The sequence below is a fragment of the Thalassophryne amazonica genome, chromosome 1 (genome assembly GCF_902500255.1).
Source record: "Thalassophryne amazonica chromosome 1, fThaAma1.1, whole genome shotgun sequence".
NCBI classification, from domain to species: Eukaryota; Metazoa; Chordata; class Actinopteri; order Batrachoidiformes; family Batrachoididae; genus Thalassophryne; species Thalassophryne amazonica.
Genome location: NC_047103.1, coordinates 8,374,020 through 8,393,258, shown reverse-complemented (window position 1 = coordinate 8,393,258; position 19,239 = coordinate 8,374,020). Strand labels below are relative to the sequence as shown.

General features: G+C 42.3%; 1 protein-coding gene across 3 annotated transcripts in view; it reads left to right on the top strand.

The window, feature by feature from the left end:
• Positions 1 to 19,239, top strand: part of sema5a (sema domain, seven thrombospondin repeats (type 1 and type 1-like), transmembrane domain (TM) and short cytoplasmic domain, (semaphorin) 5A) — a 447,076-nt gene that overhangs the window by 230,447 nt on the left and 197,390 nt on the right. For all 3 annotated transcript variants that reach the window (XR_004557944.1, XR_004557932.1, XM_034159873.1), the window contains exons 8-9: positions 7,170 to 7,455; positions 14,131 to 14,266. Coding sequence is in view for 1 of the 3 variants with exons in the window: in XM_034159873.1 (XP_034015764.1) it covers positions 7,170 to 7,455; positions 14,131 to 14,266 (422 nt within the window). In the remaining 2 variants the exon portion in view is untranslated. The remainder of the gene's footprint in view (positions 1 to 7,169; positions 7,456 to 14,130; positions 14,267 to 19,239) is intronic.

Genomic DNA, 19,239 nt, shown 5'->3' with positions numbered 1-19,239 from the left:
AGCGGTACCAGTGGACCTCAAGGTCTGTACAATAGTTACCCTTACTTATCCCCAGTAATCATAGTCAGAAGTGTAAGAGTTCATAAAACCCCTTGACATTCCGGGTTACTTCCCCAGCCAAGGCAGACCCGTTTACAATTGGGTGGACAGGAACTATGGCTCTGACATGGTTTGCATGGACTGGATGTTGGAGAGAGTTGTGGAAATCAGTGGCACTGAGGAAAAGTTATTTTGTGGATGATTCTTTGACCTTTGATAAATCAGTTTAGACCCTGACTGCAGCACTTGAGAAACTGACTGAGGAATCTGAGTGTACAAGGTTTGAGATTATCCTGCTTCAAAACTAAGGTCTAGGCTTTCACTGACTTCCTGGACTCATCCATCAAAAGTGCATCTGTTTGTGGCAGAAGTGTTGAACTCCAGCAGGGGACCCAAAACTTCCCTTTCCCAGACAACATTAAGTGCTTCTGACTGGGGAACACCGAGGCGTTCCCAGGCCAGTGTGGAGATATAATCTCTCCACCTAGTCCTGGGTCTTCCCCGGGATCTCCTCCCAGATGGACATGCCTGGAACACCTCACTAGAGAGATGTTCCAGGGGGCATCCTTACCAGATGCCTGAACCACCTCAGCTGGCTCCTTTCAACTTGAAGGAGCAGCGGCTCTACTCCGAGCTCCCCACGGATGACCGAGCTTCTCACCCTATCTCTAATGGTGACACCAGCCATCCTCCTAAGGAAGCCAATTTTGGCCGATTGTACATGCGATCTAGTTCTTTCAGTCATGACCCAACTCTCATGGCCATAGGTGAGAGTCGGAATGAAGATTAACCAGTAGATCAAGAGCTTCACCTTTTGGCTCAGCTCCCTTTTCATCACAACAGTACGGTAGAACAAATGCAACACCACCCCTGCTGCGCTGATTCTCTGCCCAATCTCAAGCTCCACTGTTGCCTCGCTTGTGAACAAGACCCCGAGATACTTGAACTCCTTCACTTGGGACAAGACTGCATTCCCTACCCGGAGTAGGCAATCCATTGGTTTCCTGCTGAGAACCATGGCCTCAGATTTAGAGGTGCTGATCCTCGTCCCAGCCACTTCAAACTCGGCTGTGAATCGATCCAGTGAGTGTTGGAGGTCACAGGTTGATGAAGTCAACAGGACCACGTCATCTGCAAAAAGCAGTGATGAGACCCTGAGCCCACCAAACTCAAGGCTAAAGCTAACAGTTAAGGCTAACATCCTTAGCATACAACATTAAATCTGACGACACAGACTTCTGATCTATTAGGACAGTTTCACCACAGCAAGCCATATCATTCCAGGTGTTTGTCATAAAATATTCCAAATGACAGATACAGCCTATAAGACCAGCCACATTGAATGGACACTGAGCTAAAGACAAGACATAGAGATGCTCCGCCCAGCAGCTATCACTCAAAGTGACCACACCCCCAAATTTACAGAATTTTATGACTTAAAACTAAAACGTACTTAAACTAAGACATCAGAAAAAATTCCCCTCCGTACTGTTACAGTTGAGGACCGAGTTTGGATGTCTGACCCAAATGCAGGGAGCAGTAAGGCAGGCAAGGAGATATAAACAAGAGTTTATTAAACAACAGAGTCACTGCGCAGTGGGAGACTACAACAGGATGGAGCACGAGGACTTGACTGACAGGACAGACAGGATGGACCAAGGGAACTTGACCGACAGGACAGACAGACAGACTGACTGGAACCAGGGAATGTGAGCCTGTGAAGCTGCTGGGACTGGAGTAATTGCTGGAGAAGAACGAAAAGGCAGGTGAGATTGTGCAGGTCATCTGGGCACATATCTGGAAATGAAAAATCTAAATTAAACTCAAATACAACTCCAATTCCAGTGAAGTTGGGACGTTGTGTAAAATGTAAATAAAAACAGAATAGAATGAATTGCAAATCCTCTTTCAACCTATATTCAATTGAATACACCACAAAGACAAGATATTTAATGTTCAAACTGATAAACTTTATTGTTTTTGTGCAAATATTTGCTCATTTTAAAATGGATGCCTGCAACATGTTTTAAAAAAGTTGGGACTGTGGTATGTTTCCCACTGTGTTGCATCACCTTTCCTTCTAACAACACTCAGTAAGCGTTTGGGAACTGAGGACACTAATTGTGAGTGTCATGATTGGGTATGAAAAGGCTCAGCCTTTCAAAAGCAAAGATGGGGTGAGGGTCACCACTTTGTGAACAACTGTGTGAAAAAAATAGTCCAACAGTTTAAGAACAATGTTTCTCAACATTCAACTGCAAGGAAATTAGGGATTCCATCATCTACAGTCCATAAAATAATCAGAAGATTCAGAGAATCTGGAGAATTTTCTACATGTAAGCGGCAAGGCCAAAAACTAACATTGAATGCCCGTGACCTTCGATCCCTCAGGCAGCACTGCATTAAAAACCAACATCACTGTGTAAAGGATCTTACCGCGTGGGCTAAGGAACACTTCAGAAAACCATTGTCAGTTAACACAGTTCGTCACTACATCTACAAGTGCAAGTTAAAACTCTACCATGCAAAGCAAAAGCCATACATCAACAACATCCAGAAATGCCACCGCCTTCTCTGGGCCTGAGCTCATTTGAAATGGACAGATGCAAAGTGGAAAAGTGTGCTGTGGTCTGATGAGTCCACATTTCAAATTGTTTTTGGAAATCATGGACGTCGTGTCCTCTGGACAAAAGAGGAAAAAAGACCATCCAGATTGTTTCCAGTGCAAAGTTCAAAAGCCAGCATCTGTGATGGTATGTGAGTGTGTTAGTGCCCATGGCATGGGCACCTTACACATCTGTGATGGCACCATCAATGCTGAAAGGTACATCCAGGTTTTGGAGCAACACATGCTGCCACCCAAACAACGTCTTTTTCAGGGATGTTCCTGCTTATTTCAGCAAGACAATGCCAAGCCACATTCTGCACGTGTTACAACAGCGTGGCTTCGTAGTAAAAGAGTGCGGGTACTAGACTGGCCTGCCTGCAGTCCAGACCTGTCACCCGTTGAAAATGTGTGGCACATTATGAAGCACGAAATATGACAATGGAGACCCCGGACTGTTGAACAACTGAAGTCGTACATCAAGCAAGAATGGGAAAGAATTCCACCTACAAAGCTTCAGCAATTAGTGTCCTCAGTTCCCAAACACTTATTGAGTGTTGTTAGAAGGAAAGGTGATGTAACACAGTGGGAAACATACCACTGTCCCAGCTTTTTTTAAATGTGTTGCAGGCATCCATTTCAAAATGAGCAAATATTTGCACAAAAACAATAAAGTTTATCAGTTTGAACATTAAATATCTTGTCTTTGTGGTGTATTCAATTGAATATAGGTTGAAGAGGATTTGCAAATCATTGTATTCTGTTTTTATTTACATTTTACACAACGTCCCAACTTCACTGGAATTGGGGTTTGTAGTTCATTCAGAGTTTCAGTTCAGGATCTAAGTTAAGTTCATTCAGGAGTTCAGATCAAAGTTCAGGATCAAAGTCTGTTCAGGATTTCAGTTCAGATAAAGTTCAGGATCAAAGTCTCAGTTCTACATGACACCCCCCAAAGGCGTGCAGATGTGGTAGACTGATGAAATCTGATGACTGCTCCTAGTGCCAAGGCTCAGGACGTGCACAGAGCGCACAGCAAACTGCAGTACAGCCGAGTCAGAGTTCTCTGGGTGACTGCACTCAAAGAAAACCACAGCTGCATTCACTGAAGAACTTAGCTGCTGCGTGCGGACCCACTCCAAACTGTTAGTGTTTCTGATCACTGACGATACAAAATAACTTAGCAGTTAAGCCAGCTGAGAAACTAGATACTGTGCACATTTTTCCTGAACAGTGCGGACACGCATGAACTCTGGAAGCTGAATTACAGCTGATTACGCTGAACTACGTGGAGAGGAATGGACTCAGAGAACCGAATAACAGCTGATCACTAAGCAGTGCGCAGTAGAACGGGCACTGATAATTAACAGCTGATTAATGCGAATCGCCACGTGTGATGACACACCAGGCAGACAGCAGAATACGTCAGGGCATGAAGGCGTGACCGTGGAAAAACACAAATGATCCACTTGAAATAACTGAAGTAATATATTAATATATTATCTGAAAGCTAACCCTAACCCTCACAAAGAAATACACAGGAGATTATGTCTGAACCAGAAAACTCGCAGAGGAAATAAAATACTATAGATTAAGCCTGGAAAGTTATAACAGGAAAAACACAGCTGATTATGTTCAGGGCATGGAAGCTCAACTCGACAGGTTGCATTCTAAGCCTGGAATATCATGGTAGAAAAACATGACACGTTACATACTGAGCATGGAAGCTACAACAGGAAAAACGCAATAAGTTACGTTCGTGAGCACAGTAGCTCACAGCCGAAAAATCATGATGGAACGTTGGGAGCGCGGAGGCTCCCTGCGGAAAGATTACAGCAGGTATGTACTGAGCATGGAGACTCACTGAGGGAAAACATAACGAGTAACATTACTGAGCATGGAGGCTCACATCAGGAAGACACGGCAGGTGACATTAGCTCCATAAATGGAGAAGTACGCCACAGACAGACAAGAACAGAGGATGAGGTTACCGGCTGGGTGTGATGTTGGAGCACAGCTGGAACCCGGTTTCATCCCAGAGGAACACAGGGGTTCTGCCGGAGAAACGCAGAGATTCTGGCACCAAATCAATGGAGGATCTGAGGTTTAATCCTGGTCATGGTGAGGTGAGGTGACTGTCAGCTGGGAAGCGCTGCTCTGTGGAAAATGACAATCAGCTGTGAGACGCCTCTCAACAGAGCCACATCCTGTCATGACAGAAGGGGTGGAGTCCTGACGGAAAGACGCCGCTCAGACACCTCCCATGTGCCATCTTGACAGCCAGGAGACGAGCCATGACGTCACCAGCAGCTGATGCACCGACCAAACAGACAACTGTCACAGTCAGCTTCACCTCAGCTTCACCTGGAAAGAGAGACAAAGCAGGAACCCAGACAGACCTGACAGAACCAGGGGCAAACCCCGACACGTACAGTTGTCATGGAGGAGGAAACTGTTGAAAGAGACCAAAACAGTTTTTTTGTACCAGGCTGTAAACATGTTTATTTCTGCTCTAAAGTTGGGCATTTTAACATGGTGCTCTATGGGAAAGTGCTGTGTTTTTGGAGTCAACCTCAAGCAGCAGTCCAGGTACTACACTTCAGCATCAGCCTCAATTCTAGCAGCTTCAGGTTGTCTCTTGGTTGGAGGTGGTGCGAACACATCTTCCCAGACTGGGCTTGGACTAGAACAATGCAGATGAAGTGTCTTGTCCATGAAGACAGACAGTACTGCAGTAATTATACAGATTCCCTGAGTGTGAAAACTCTCTGAGCTCTGTCATCTGGAGATCTCTACATCAGAAAATAAAAGGAAAAAAGTGATTTGAACAAAAGATGACACACTGGCAGAAATCTTTTGTATTTTTTTTTTCCATTTTTGCCTTTGTCAAGAAAAAATGTATTAAAGTAATCAGCCTTGTCTTGACTCTGTTAGCGACATTCTTTTCTTCTAATTGTTGTGCTGCTTCTTGCACTCTCTCCATTATTGCCAGAGTCACAAGGTCGTTATGAAATCTGTATGTTTGTGTCCCACTCTTTGAGGAGGGTGGAATTGTCCAATCTGCAGATAATCGACGTCTTTATCCACCTCGTGGACGACTTCAGACAGCTTAAGACGTTCAGAGGAGCAGGTCAACGAGTATCTTGTCAGCATGTGACTTTTATCTGATTCACATTTAAGTTCAATTGAAAAAATAAATTAAAAGCCACCACATACATTGGTTTGCGGCAACCTCTGGGAAAAGGTTTAATAACTAATTTTATGGGAAATTGATTTTTTTCTTTTCCTCCCTTTGCATGACCCTCAAAAGGTTCCTCAGCAGAAGAGTGCTGCAGTAGGGAGGAGGGCGGAAAATGCTTTCATTTAAAGCTGAATGAAATTACTGTCAGCGACGATAAAACATGCGGTTTAAATCCAATAATGTCATACATAAAGATGAACGGCAGCACTGTGACAGTGTCATGGGGGGTGGTGGGGGGGGGGTCACATGTTTCCAAACTATTACACGACACCTGTTTTGGTCATTTCTCATCTCAACCTTTAGTTTTGTGGTGTGAAAAATGAGTTTTCTTATTCCAACACAGTATTGTTAATAACGTGGCCTGAAGTTATTAATCCTGATCACCTGCTGTTGTGTGGGCTGTACGCTCACGCACGCCGCCACTCAGTCAGTCATCACACCATTCTTACTCCCACATCCTTCCACTTTTTCCTGCTGTACTACTTCTCATTCTCTCTCTGTATGCCTCCATCTCGCCCATCTTAATTTTCTCTCTACTTTCTTCTCTGAGGTTCCTCCGTCACTCTTCACATCATCTTTTCTTTCCTGATTCATCATTCTGCTTTGTTTGTGCATCACATACACACTGTGACTCCAGCCAGACGGTCACTGCTTATATTTGACACCTGATTCTGTATGTTTATGTGTAGAATCGGATGTAATTTGTGCGGATAGGGGGATATATTTAAGTAAAAGTCAGTGCGAGTGAGCATGAAGCAGAGAGGATTGATTTTGGCCGGAGCATGAGGCAGGATACTCAAAAGAAAATAGACTGTCAAGCCTGAACAACATTTTACTCCACTTTCACATATCAGACCAGTACCAGACCCACTCACACCGTGCACCTTACTTTACATTTACAGATGGCATTGTTTTTTTATTTCATTAACACATGAATAAATAGTTTCAGCTTGAATGTGTATTTGGCTGCTCAGTTATTTTGATGCCAGGCTACCTTTTAAGCTTGAATTAAGCTTGAATTGAATACAATGCAGATTGTTTTCTGTTTTGGAGCGAGTCGTGAGCGATTTCATTGGAGCTGAGTGAAAATTGACGGCAGCAGGGAAACATCATGAGTGTAATGGTCTGCTGTGGCAATGCACGGTGGAGTGAGGGGAGGCATACAGCTCTGTGAGCATTTAGATAGAACTTCATACACCTATCGCAGAATTTCACTGTAGCAAAGTGATTGTTGGGGGCAACAATGTGCATCTCTTACTGTTTTCATCTCCTTTCCTTTGACAGAGCCAAACTTTGTCTCATCTTATGATATCGGCAACTTTACCTACTTCTTCTTCCGGGAAAATGCGGTGGAACACGATTGTGGCCGAACAGTGTTTTCCCGAGCAGGACGCGTCTGTAAGAATGACATCGGTGGCCGCTTCCTACTGGAGGACACATGGACCACCTTCATGAAGGCTAGATTGAACTGTTCCAGGCCAGGAGAAATCCCCTTCAACTACAATGAGCTGCAGGGCACCTTCTACCTGCCTGAGCTGGAACTGCTCTACGGGATCTTTACAACCAATGTGTGAGTAGTAGTCGCCCTATTGAGGTTTCAAATCCTGTAAAACTTCGGAGAGGCCGCCACACTGTGAGATGTCAGTAACATTGAGAACTGCATTGAGACGCTCTGATCACGCTGCACTTTAACCGCTGCACACGGACAACAGCATTACCATCGCAACATAAAACTCTTTTTATATTGTGCCTAAAACTCTAGTGAATATATTATCTGGGTTTTTAGACATTGTTATTGTGTTTGTTTTATATAAACATGCAAGAAGCTCAGGTTGTTTCTCTGGTATTTTCAGTGGGAATCACTGTGAGCTGCGATCGCTTCCTGTTCATGTCATTCTGGGGGAAAGTGAAGTTTGCTCTTTAACACCCTGATTATTGTCCTTTACAGCACTGTTTGTCCAGTGTGTTCCAGAGTAATATATATATAAAACATCTGAAATTCGGTTTGCGTTTATTACAATTCCACGCAGGTTAAACGTAGCAGACACAGATTATTTGGAATATTTGTTTTAGCAAGTTTTCAGAGTCTCATGTAATCAGTCTCTTATTAATGTGATGAAAAGCATAAAAAAATTACACTTTAGTACTATAATGTTCATTTGCAATTGTCATGGTGTGGATTCTCTGTTGTTTTGACTGCAGCACCTCTCTGGCATGCAAGGGATTATGGGATGTCTCAATAGGGCAAATTAATGCAGAACGAAATGTAGGTCAGTGTTCTCAAAAGCACATCCACGCCTTTCTCCAGAATAATTATCCAAAAGCCACATTTCAGTCTGTGAATTTTTAATTTGTAAAATGTCTCTGGTCACCTGCTGCTTTATTGACATGAGACAAAATATCACTACATCAATTCACACACAACCTATCACCATATTAAATAACTGTAATACTGGAAAGGCCATTTATTTCATGTAGTATTCAGTTGTTATACCGATAAAGGGGTAAAATCTGAGAGAATAGCTGAGAAGTAGTTACTGTTGCTGTGAGGATTTGGTTAGGTGCTAGCCTTGCAGATAACCAAAACAAGTTAATAAATATTACCCATTATGCTGTTAAAATCTTGACAGTGCGCCTTTTTAAAAATCTATTTATTGCGGAAAAGGAAAAAGTTCTCTGAAGGCATATCAACTGTATATAACAACTCCTTTATGCCTCTGAATGTTTGCTGGCGTCTGTTTCTTTTTTTAATGGGAGATTTGTAGCAGCATTTGAAGATGCTAATGAATAAACAAATAAATAAACATTGTAAACTCAGCGGCGCTCGCAGCTGTAGATTTACTGGCTTCCAACTTTGAAAAAGGGTTTTGTTAGCATTGGTGCTGAGAATAAAGCACTTCTCTTTTCAGCAGCTTCATTAAATCAGCATGTATGTGTTCAACTGATTAATTAGCCTGTTTAGTAAATTAGCCTAGCCTGCTACAGCTACAGTGGCGGCTAAAGTTACCAAGCTAGTGTGCTAACTGAGTTAAAATGTCATTTTTATAATAAATTTACTGCTATCATAGTTCACTTGACCACTCATTCAGTTGCTAAAGTACAACACAAGACTTTTGTTCATGTTTAGTTATTGAACAGGAAACATGAGCTAGAATGCTAACAGGGTTCACATCAAAGGCTGCTAGTCATGTTTTTGGCCACTGTCTGGTTGTTAGCATCACCAACACAGCAACAATAAAGATTTCATCTTTGTTTAATCTACTGACTTGTATTATATAGTGGATACACTTTGTTTTAATATAAAGATTACAGAAACAAGCAGTTGTGGTCACCAGGACCATGTGGCTAACAACAAGGCTTCACTCGCAATTTGGGAGACCTGTCTGCTTTTATTTTATTTAATGGTCAATATGCATGTTAAATATGCCAACATGTTTAAAATAAGTGTTGATTTTATGTGATAATTTACAGTAGAATAAGCCAAAAGTGTCATTGCTGACCTTCAAATACATATTTAATGAAAAACAGACCCTTTTCAGGTTTGTACTACTGTGCTGCAGCACTCTGCTTGCCCATTGTTCACCACTGGTGGCAGCATCACATAACAGTAGAACGCAGTGTAACACATAGAAGAATCCCAGAAGAAGCCAGCTGTTTTCAGCATGTTAACATAGCATAAATAGCGTAGCATAGATTTCCTGTTCGGAACTGGTATAACAGTATTAACAAATTGTGACCCAAAGGTTAAAGTTACAAATGGTACATTTATCAGTTATACCACTTACTACTGTTAGACATGTTAATTTTGTTTTTACTTTGCAAAATTAACATTCTGGTGACCCATCCCGCGAGAGCCTCGCACCAAACCTTCACGGGGTCACGGGGGCAACAGCTCTAACAGGGGACCACAGACTTCCCATGCCACATTGACCACCTCTGACTAGGGCAGTCACAATTATTACAATATTCACCAATTGCAATAATTTTTCATATTCGCAAATATTTTTCATAATCATGATTACTGTGAATAACTTATTTTATCCACAAAGTTGCATAAAACGACTCAGAATCTGACGTCATCGTGCTGCAGCAGCCTCGCTGCCTCACTCACTCTGTTTCCTCTCGTTGTGGTCGGATGGTTAGCGAGGCTCGGATAATAACACGGAGTGTGAGGAGGTTCTGGTTCCAAAGCCACACACCACGGCACCGCTGTGGATGCATTTCGGTTTTAAGTAGGGCTGCCACGACTAGTCAACTAGTCACGACTACGTTGACAATTGAAATCATTAATAACTAATTTAGTAGTTGACGAGTAATTTATTTAATTTAAGTCTTTGTTTTTCTCTCAATTCATAGTTCTAGTCAGCAAGCCGTCCTGCCGTCATTTGGACGTTCAAATTGTGAATAAGACAGCCGATTAAAACAGTGGCCGTCTTATTCAAAGCCATTTAAAATGGGTAGTTTACCGAAGGAGCTGTGTGTGTGTGTGTGTGTGTGTGTGTGTGTGTGTGTGTGTGTGTGTGTGTGTGTGTGTGTGTGTGTGTGTGTGTGTGTGTGTGTGTGTGTGTGTGTGCGCGCAACTCGCTACGGACTGCGAGGGAGGGAGATTCCTGAATGGAGGCACCAGACGTTATGTTTTGCTGTGAACCATCAGTGCACTTAAGACAGCGAATGCGGAGCAGAGAGAGGATTTTAACCCGAGTGAACATGTTAAAAAAACAAAACAAAAAAACAACCGTGGAGCTGCCTTTACTCTCTGTACTTTCTCTACATGTGTGGTTCTGATGGCACCGTCCTGTTCACACTGTGTGTGCGTCGTATACTGAATTTATGATCATTAGATGAACTAAACGGTCAAATATCCTTAAAACATCCTTAAAAAATGTGAATACGTATATAGATGAACTGAGCAAAAATTACACACACACAAGTTAAAAAAAACCCTGCTGTGGAGAAGCTGTTCAGAGGCACAGATCACAAACAGCTGAACTTTAACAGCTGTTATTTTCCAAAGGTATGTATTTGTTCAGTCTTGAGCTTAACGTAGTGTTCAAGCACAAAACGTGACTGATGAGGAAAAAAAGGATGACTTCATCACACTAAAATGAACTGGAGTCAGAATAAAAATGCAAGCTGCTGATTTCTGTTATTTTTCAGTTATTAAGCTACAGCTATATGTTTTAATTATTTCAAAGTGAGTTGCCTCTTATTGTATTCTGATTTATTTATACAAAAAAAAAAAGAACATGCGGAGTCTAATCAGCCTGCATTGTTCTGTTAAGTTTATATCAGTTTTCCTGAACATGTCCAGGTGTTTTTCCTTCTTTATAAGAGTTTGGTGTTTGCTCCACAAAGTTTTAAAACACAATAAAATGTTCACACTGTTCTTTATAGCAGTTCTGTAATTTCAGAAATTCAACAGAAATAACCACAAATCATAAAAAGTTGGGACTATATGTAAAATGAAAATAAAAATAAAAATGTTGCACTATTCCCAGTTTCTCCATTCACAAAAGCCAAACGTTCTTCCCGAGTTGTGTAATCACACTATGATAGTAGAATACAAAGAAGGGAAAAAAAATAGACAATATAATCATCAGTCGCAATTATTTGCCTGATAATTAATCGTCTCCAGAAATTCCTAATTGTGACAGCCCTACCTCTGACTGGGAGATCCCGAGGCGTTCCCAGGCCAGTGTGGAGATGTAATCTCTCCACCTAGTCCTGGGTCTTCCTCAGGGTCTCCACCCAGGTGGATGTGCCTGGAACACCCCCCCCCCCCCCCCCCCCGGAGGCACCCAGGAGGCATCCTTACTAGATGTCCAAACCACCTCAGCTGGCTCCTTTCAATGCGAAGGAGCAGCGAATCTACTCCGAGCTCCCCATGGATGACCGAACTTCTCACCCTATCTCTAAGGGAGACACCAGCCCCCCTCCTGAGGAAGCCCATTTTGGCCACTTGTACCCACAATCTAGTTCTTTCAATCATGACCCAACCCTCATGACCATAGGTGAGAGTAGGAAAGAAGATTGACCAAGTAGATCGAGAGCTTTGCCTTTTGGCTCAACTCCCTTTTCATCGCAACAGTACGGTAGAACAAATGCAATACCACCCCTGCTGCGCCGATTCTCCGGCCAATCTCACGCTCCATCGTCCCCTCACTCGTGAACAAGACCCCGAGGTACTTGAACTCCTTCACTTGGGGCAAGACCTCATTCCCTACCTGGAGTGGACAAACAATCCATCAGTTTCCTGCTGAGAACCATGGCCTCAGATTTAGAGGTGCTGATCCTCATCCCAGCCGCTTCATGCTCGGCTGTGAACCGATCCAATGAGTGTTGGAGGTCACAGGCCGATGAAGCCAACACGACCGCATCATCTGCAAAAAGCAGTGATGAGACCCTGAGCCCACCAAACTGGAAACCCTCCTCCCCCAACTACACCTTGATATCCTGTCCATGAATATCACAAACAGGATTGGTGACAAGGCGCAGCTGTGGCGGAGGCCATCCTCCACTGGACACAAGTCCGAGCACTCGAACACAGCTCTCGCTTTGTGAGTACAGAGATTGAATGGCCCTGAGAAGGGACCCCCTCACTCCATACTACCGCAGCACCTCCCACACTATCTCCCGAGGTGCCCGATCATATGCCTTCTCCAAGTCCACAAAACACATGTAGACTGGGTGGACATACTCTCAGGCCCCCTCCAGGATCGTTGTGAGAGTGAAGAGCTGGTCGGTTGTTCCACAACCAGGACGGAACCCACATTGTTCCTCTTCAATCACAGGTTCGACTATCGGCCGAACCCTCCTTTCCAGCACCCTGGAGTAGACTTTACCAGGGAGGCTGAGTAGTGTGATGCCCCTGTAGTTGACACACACTCTCTGGTCCCCCTTTTTAAATATGGGGAACACCACACCAGCCACTCCTTAAAGCACTGTCCCAGATCTCAGCGCAATGTTGAAGAGACGTCTCATCCAACAACAAAATAATATTGTAGCGTGAAACTTAAATTGGGCTGCACATTACAGCATCAGAAAATGTTATTTGGAGATCTGAATATCACCTGCATAATCCGTCTGGGTCACAACCCATATTTAGCTAAATAATCACGCTGATTTCAGCTAAACTCTGTGGCATCATTTCCACAAATTTTATGAGCCAGTTTGAGAGCCAAAAGTGTTTTCATCCTCTTCATAATAATGATGATAATAATCCACCACAGTGAGCTCCAGCCCACACCACACTGACATCAGCTTTAAGAACGAACACCAAAAACATTTCATCAAAATTTTCTTTTGTTCTTTCTTCTTGTTCTTCAGGCGCCTGGAGAAAAGACTCATGTATTATTCAAAGTGTTTTCATCAAGTTATTTGTGCAAACAAATGCACTCTGAGTAAATCTGCATGAACTTGATTTGTAATCTTTATTGACCCACGCAGAAATGTGGAAAAGTGGCTGACATCTGAGCCATGGCCACACATTTCTGCAGCTGAATTTTTACTCTGATCATCCTTACGTGGTCGCACAGCTCACTTTTTTCATTCAGTCACCTTTGAATCAAAGACGAGACGCTTATTAACTAAAGTGTTTGTTGTATCAACCATGTGGGGGACGTTCCAGATCTGTTAACGGGTGAAAACCATCATCTCCAACAGTCTTTTTCTCTCTCTTTCTCTTTCTCACACACCAACTCGTGCTGTCGCGTACGAGCACATGCATGCGTGCGTGCGCGTTATTAAAAGCTGAGTGATCTGTTCTTTATGGCCGGTGCCTTCACGTTGCTGGAAACGAAGCCTTTTGAAGGCTATTGGAAACGTTTCTCCCTGCAGGCACAGAGTTTAATGAACAGCCACCTCGGATTATAATTCACACTTTGAGTGGAGAGTTAATTCTCTCATTCCTTACTTTGTCTTCAGAAGGCGGAGCCTGGTACTTGTTGAAACCTGACAGCTGAAAAAGTCAAAGCTGTATTTCTGCACAGCTCATCAGACAGCCGAACGGCTTAATTGTGCCCCATCGCCGGATTTATAATCCAGTAATGACGATCCGTCACGACCGCGTCTGCACCTGTCTCCCACATGTTTGAGTTGTAACGTCAGCTGATAGCAACAAAACGCCATCCTTCGTCAAACCTTTTCATGTTTCTCTCTGTTTCTGTCACCCCCCCCCCCCCCCAATCCATTCGTCTTCCCCCGCGTCCCCCCATGTGGTCTTTATCTGTCTCTTCCTGGCATTCAGGAACAGCATCGCGGCCTCTGCAGTCTGCGTCTTTAATCTCAGCGCCATAGCACAAGTTTTCAACGGGCCCTTCAAGTTTCAGGAGAACTCACGCTCCGCCTGGCTGCCGTACCCAAACCCCAACCCCGACTTCCAGGTAACAGACCCACCAGACACAAGTCCAGGCAGACGGTGCTCTATGCACGTGCCAGACCCCGGCTCAAAGAACCCAACACCGTTCACTGAGCCAAACCAAACCAATGGACAGGAGGTGTTTCAGCTGCTTTTTTGTTATTTCTTGACCATTAAACCATTAAAAGCTGATTTTATTTTATTATTTGTTTAAGGTCTGGAGTTCATTCCAAGTGTTGGATTTGCATTTGGAAAAGGTTATTTTTAACCATCGACATGAACTTCAGAGAGTGTCACTGTCGTTGAAACCAGCTGTAATTAGGCTAAAAAAAAAATTAAAAAAAAATCCACCAGAAAGTGAGGGAGAGACATCACACACATTCTTAAGACCATAAGGCACTCAGAGAGGGCACATCTCCACCTAGACCATGTGTCAGATCCTGGATCCATAATATGTCCCGGAGCAAATAATAATAATAATAAATCACTCATTTTCTAGGACATTATCAAGCTGTTCACCATATTTCATCAACACCTCTTACAACTTTTTTTTTGCCTTAAATGTTGCTACTGAATGTGTCAAACATTCTTCTGGATCTCAGTTCCAGAGTATATTCCAGATCACCTCCAAAATTGAGTCACTTATTTCCCAGAATCTTCTTTATCTGCTCTCCAAAATGTATTGAAATCCATTCATTACTTTTTGTGTAATCCTGCAAAGAGATAAACAAACAGACAAACGCTGGTGAAAACATCAAAAGCTCGGGACTGAAAGGCCACCAAGGCTGTAGAAATGAGCGTCGGATGGTGAAGACAAACCCAGCTGACTGGATCGAGAGGACCATCCAGGAGGCCGGTGTGTCTGACAGACTCAGCAATCAAGGCTTCACCACAACAATTAGTAACAATCAAACATGAGGAAGCCAGATTCAAGTTTGTCATAAAACATCACAAACTAGAAGCACTCAGAGAGTGCAAACCTGCGCCAAGGCCATAGGGTCACTGACCCTAAAGAGATTCCCTCCTTGGCACAGTGATCTATTCAACAGTTTAAGGTTACAACCAAAACTATGATACATACACTTTTCTTTCCTTTATATTTGACATCCTTGACCATGAAAACATACCACTAGAACTTGGAATCACTTTTATGTCTTTATTAGTTCAAATGTTATTGTATAAAAACGATTTTTCGGTAATGGCGGTTTTCTTCTGGATCTAGCTCCATAACATTTGAAGCTACATCAAATCTGATGACACCTTAGTGAATCAGTACAGATTCAGCTACAATTTGGTGTTAGTTGTGCATCTCTATTTTCATTTTTCACCTCACACTGACATATTTTCTATTTTCCCTATATTTTTGCATATTCTGGATCACCAGATCCGGAATCCGGATCCGATCATCACCAAAATTTGTTGTTTGATAGAACATTTGACTATGTTACACCCTAATTTTTTTCAAGCCTTTCTGCCTTGTTTTTGTGGAGTTAGAAACTAGAATGTCAAAATTCCCCCTATCCCACAATGGTGAAGAATCCTTGAAAAAATTCCTGGATCCGGATCGTGGTCCAGATCACCACTAAAATTTAATCACTTGTTCCTCTTGTCATGTCCAACCACTCCAAAAGATTTCATCAAAATCTGTTCAAAACTTTCTGAGTTGTCCTGCTGACAAACAGACAGACAGACAAACAAACGCGACCAAAAACATAACCTCCTTGGCGGAGGTAATAATTTGAGAAGAAAAACCATACTAATAAATGAGGCGAGCGTCAAGACTGATGATGTTGCTGCTCGCAAAATGTTAATTTAAAGCCACAGTGTGCAGGATTTAGGTGCATTTATTAGCAAAAATGGAATATATCATTCATAACCATGTGTTCATTAGTGTATAAATTACCTGCAACAATGAATCGATGTGTTTTTATAAGCTTCATATTTCTATCTTCATATTTACATGGGAGCAGGCCCCCTCATGGAAGCTGCTGTGTTTCACCACCATGTTGGTACAGTAGCCCAAAATGCACACATTTGTTCCACCTTTTGCATTTTGCAGTGTGACCAGAAAACTGAAGAAAACCAGGAAGAGGAATCGGTGGTTGCTCCCCTAAACACTGTTTACTAATTGCTATTGGCTAACAGGCTAACGGGTTTAAGGACCCTCATTTAGGTGAAATCCAGGATCGCACAGATTGTTTATCTCAAAACAAGACAAAGGAGCATAAATCCTGATCAAAGAAGTAAAAACATGACCGGGAACACAATTGTAACCAATGATGGTGTAATGCAGTCCGCAAACTCACCACTAGGTGCCAGTAAATCCTGCATACTGTAGCTTGACGAACAAAAACTCAAAATTGCAAAAACAACCCAAAACGAAGTTTTCTTTTTATTGCCAAAGAAAAAAAAAAAGGAATGTTCTGCAGTGGTCAGGTCGATCATCTGATCTCCTGATCTGAACCCAACCATACAACAGTGTTCAAACGTCCTGAGGAATATGAGCAGCACCAGGAAGAAACCCATCGCACGGTGATGTCTGTCAGTTATTAACGTCATAGCTGTTGAATGCAAAGGTTCTGCAAAAAAGCATTAAAAATTCACTTTATTTGAAGTATCAGCAGGAGGATTATCAGCTTGATTGACCCTTAAATTGATGCGCCTCGTGATCAGCTGACTTCAGAGTCTTCATCTTAATTTTTCACATTCATTCATTCTCTCTTTTTAAATCACTCCGCTCCTGAAAACGACTTTATAAAATCCAGTGAATTTTATTACTTGAGGAAGTTTCAGCCACAACTTCCTCCCTGTAAACTTGTCTTGTTTTGCACAAGTGGCACTTTGTGCTTCCCCCAAAGCCTGTAGGGGGAAGCCAAGAACTATCAGGCCACCTTATCCCAGGCTGAGCCGCCACGCAGTGCTGATGACGCAGAGGGAATGTTATATTAGCGGAAGAAGTGGCTCTCACTTGTAGCAGGCTTAACCAATACTGAGGAGCTAATCCATGCGGCGCTCCATGATGGATTGAATTCTCTAAGCCAGTGGGCGCCTCGATTCCACACATTTCCCCTCATGGTTCTGCCACCCAGCAGATCCACCACGGGTTTTAACAACAACACCATTATGTTCTCATCAGCCATTTCCAAAAAACAGTGTTATTAATGGGTTTGAATTCAGTTTGGTTAAAGGTGCGCGCTCTGCACACCACAATGTAAATGTACAATGTACACATTTATTAGGTGCATTCTTCATACTAATCAATCACAAATATTTTTTCTGATCAATATATGCTTCATACCATCCATCTAGGATTTGTGGTTATTGATATATACAAAAAATGTGTTTTTGTTTTTTGTTTTTTTTTTTGTTTGTTTTGGTTTTTTTTGGAGCATATTTTCCTCGACCTTGGACCAAACTAAAGCCTAATCAGCTCTAGATATCTACCGTGTATCCGGAAAGTATTCACAACACTTCACTTTTTCCACATTTTATGTTACAGCCTGATTCAAAAATGGATGAAATTCCTCAAAGTTGTACAAACAATACCCCATAATGACAATGTGAAAAAAGTTTTTTTGTTTTTTAGATTTTTGCAAATGTATTAAAAAATTAAAAAAAAAAACTAAGAAATGTCATGTACATAATGTAGTCACAGTCTTTGCCGTGAAGCTCAAAATTGAGTTCAGGTGCCTTCTGTTTCCACTGATCATCATTGAGATGTTTCTACAGTTTAATTGGAATCCACCTGGGGTAAATTCAGTTGATTGGACATGATTTGGAAAGACACACACCTGTCTACATATACGACCCTACAGTTGACAGTCAGAGCACAAACCAAACTGTATTGTCTGTAGACCTCTGAGACAGGATTTTCATGAGATTCAAATCTGGGGAAGGGTACAGAAACATTTCTGCTGCTTTGAATGTCCCAATGAGCACAGTGGCCTCCATCATCTAATAATTGAAGAAGCTTGGATCCAGCAGGACTCTTCCTAGAGCTAGCCACCCGTCTAAACTGAGCGATCGGGTGAGAAGGACCTTAGTCAGGGAGGTGACCAGAAACTGGGAGACTAGTCAGGATTGAGGGAAAGATGAATGCAGATATGGACAGAGACATCCTGGATGAAAACCTCTTCCAGAGCGCTCTTGACCTCAGACTGGGGTGACACTTCATCTTTCAGCAGGACAAAGGAGTGGTTTCAGGACAACTCTGTGAATGTCCTTGAGCGGCCTAGAGCCCAGAACTGAATCTGATTGAATATCTCTGGAGAGATCTGAAAATGGCTGTGCATCGACGCTCCCCATCCAACCTGATGGAGCTTGAGAGGTGCTGCAAAGAGGAATGGGCCAAACTGCCCAAAGATAGGTGCACCAAGCTTGTGGCATCATATTCAAGATGATTTGAGGCTATAATTGCTGACAAAGGTGCATCAACAAAGTATTGTTTTAATAAATTTGAAATTTCAAAAACCTTTTTTTATGTTGTCATTATGGGGTGTTGTGAGTAGAATTTTGAGAGGAAAAATGAATTTACTCCATTTTGGAATAAGGCTGTGACATAAAATGTGGAAAAGGTGAAGTGCTGTGAACACTTTCTGGATGCACTGTGCGTGATGTTATTTGATGCATTTTGAACAGTGGAAAATGTTAAATGTACACAGATTTCTGACCCACAGCAGAATCACATTTAATAAATGTGAATAAAAGTGAGTCCATTTGATTGGAGGTGTTTTGATCAGCTCTTTAAGATTTTTGGACATCATTGTAGTGTACTTTTATTATCAGTTTCTTTTGTTTTCTTCATTGATTCCTGGGAAAACCCTCTATGAATACCATATTTTCCGGAATACAAATTGTGCTTTTTAAAAAAAAAATTATTTTTACTAGTTTTGGAGGTCCTGCAACTTGTATACTGAAAAATCACACATTTGTTATTCACAGTTGGACTTTCCCAGGAATTAAACCACTAAACAATATAAACTATATTAAAAGAAGAAA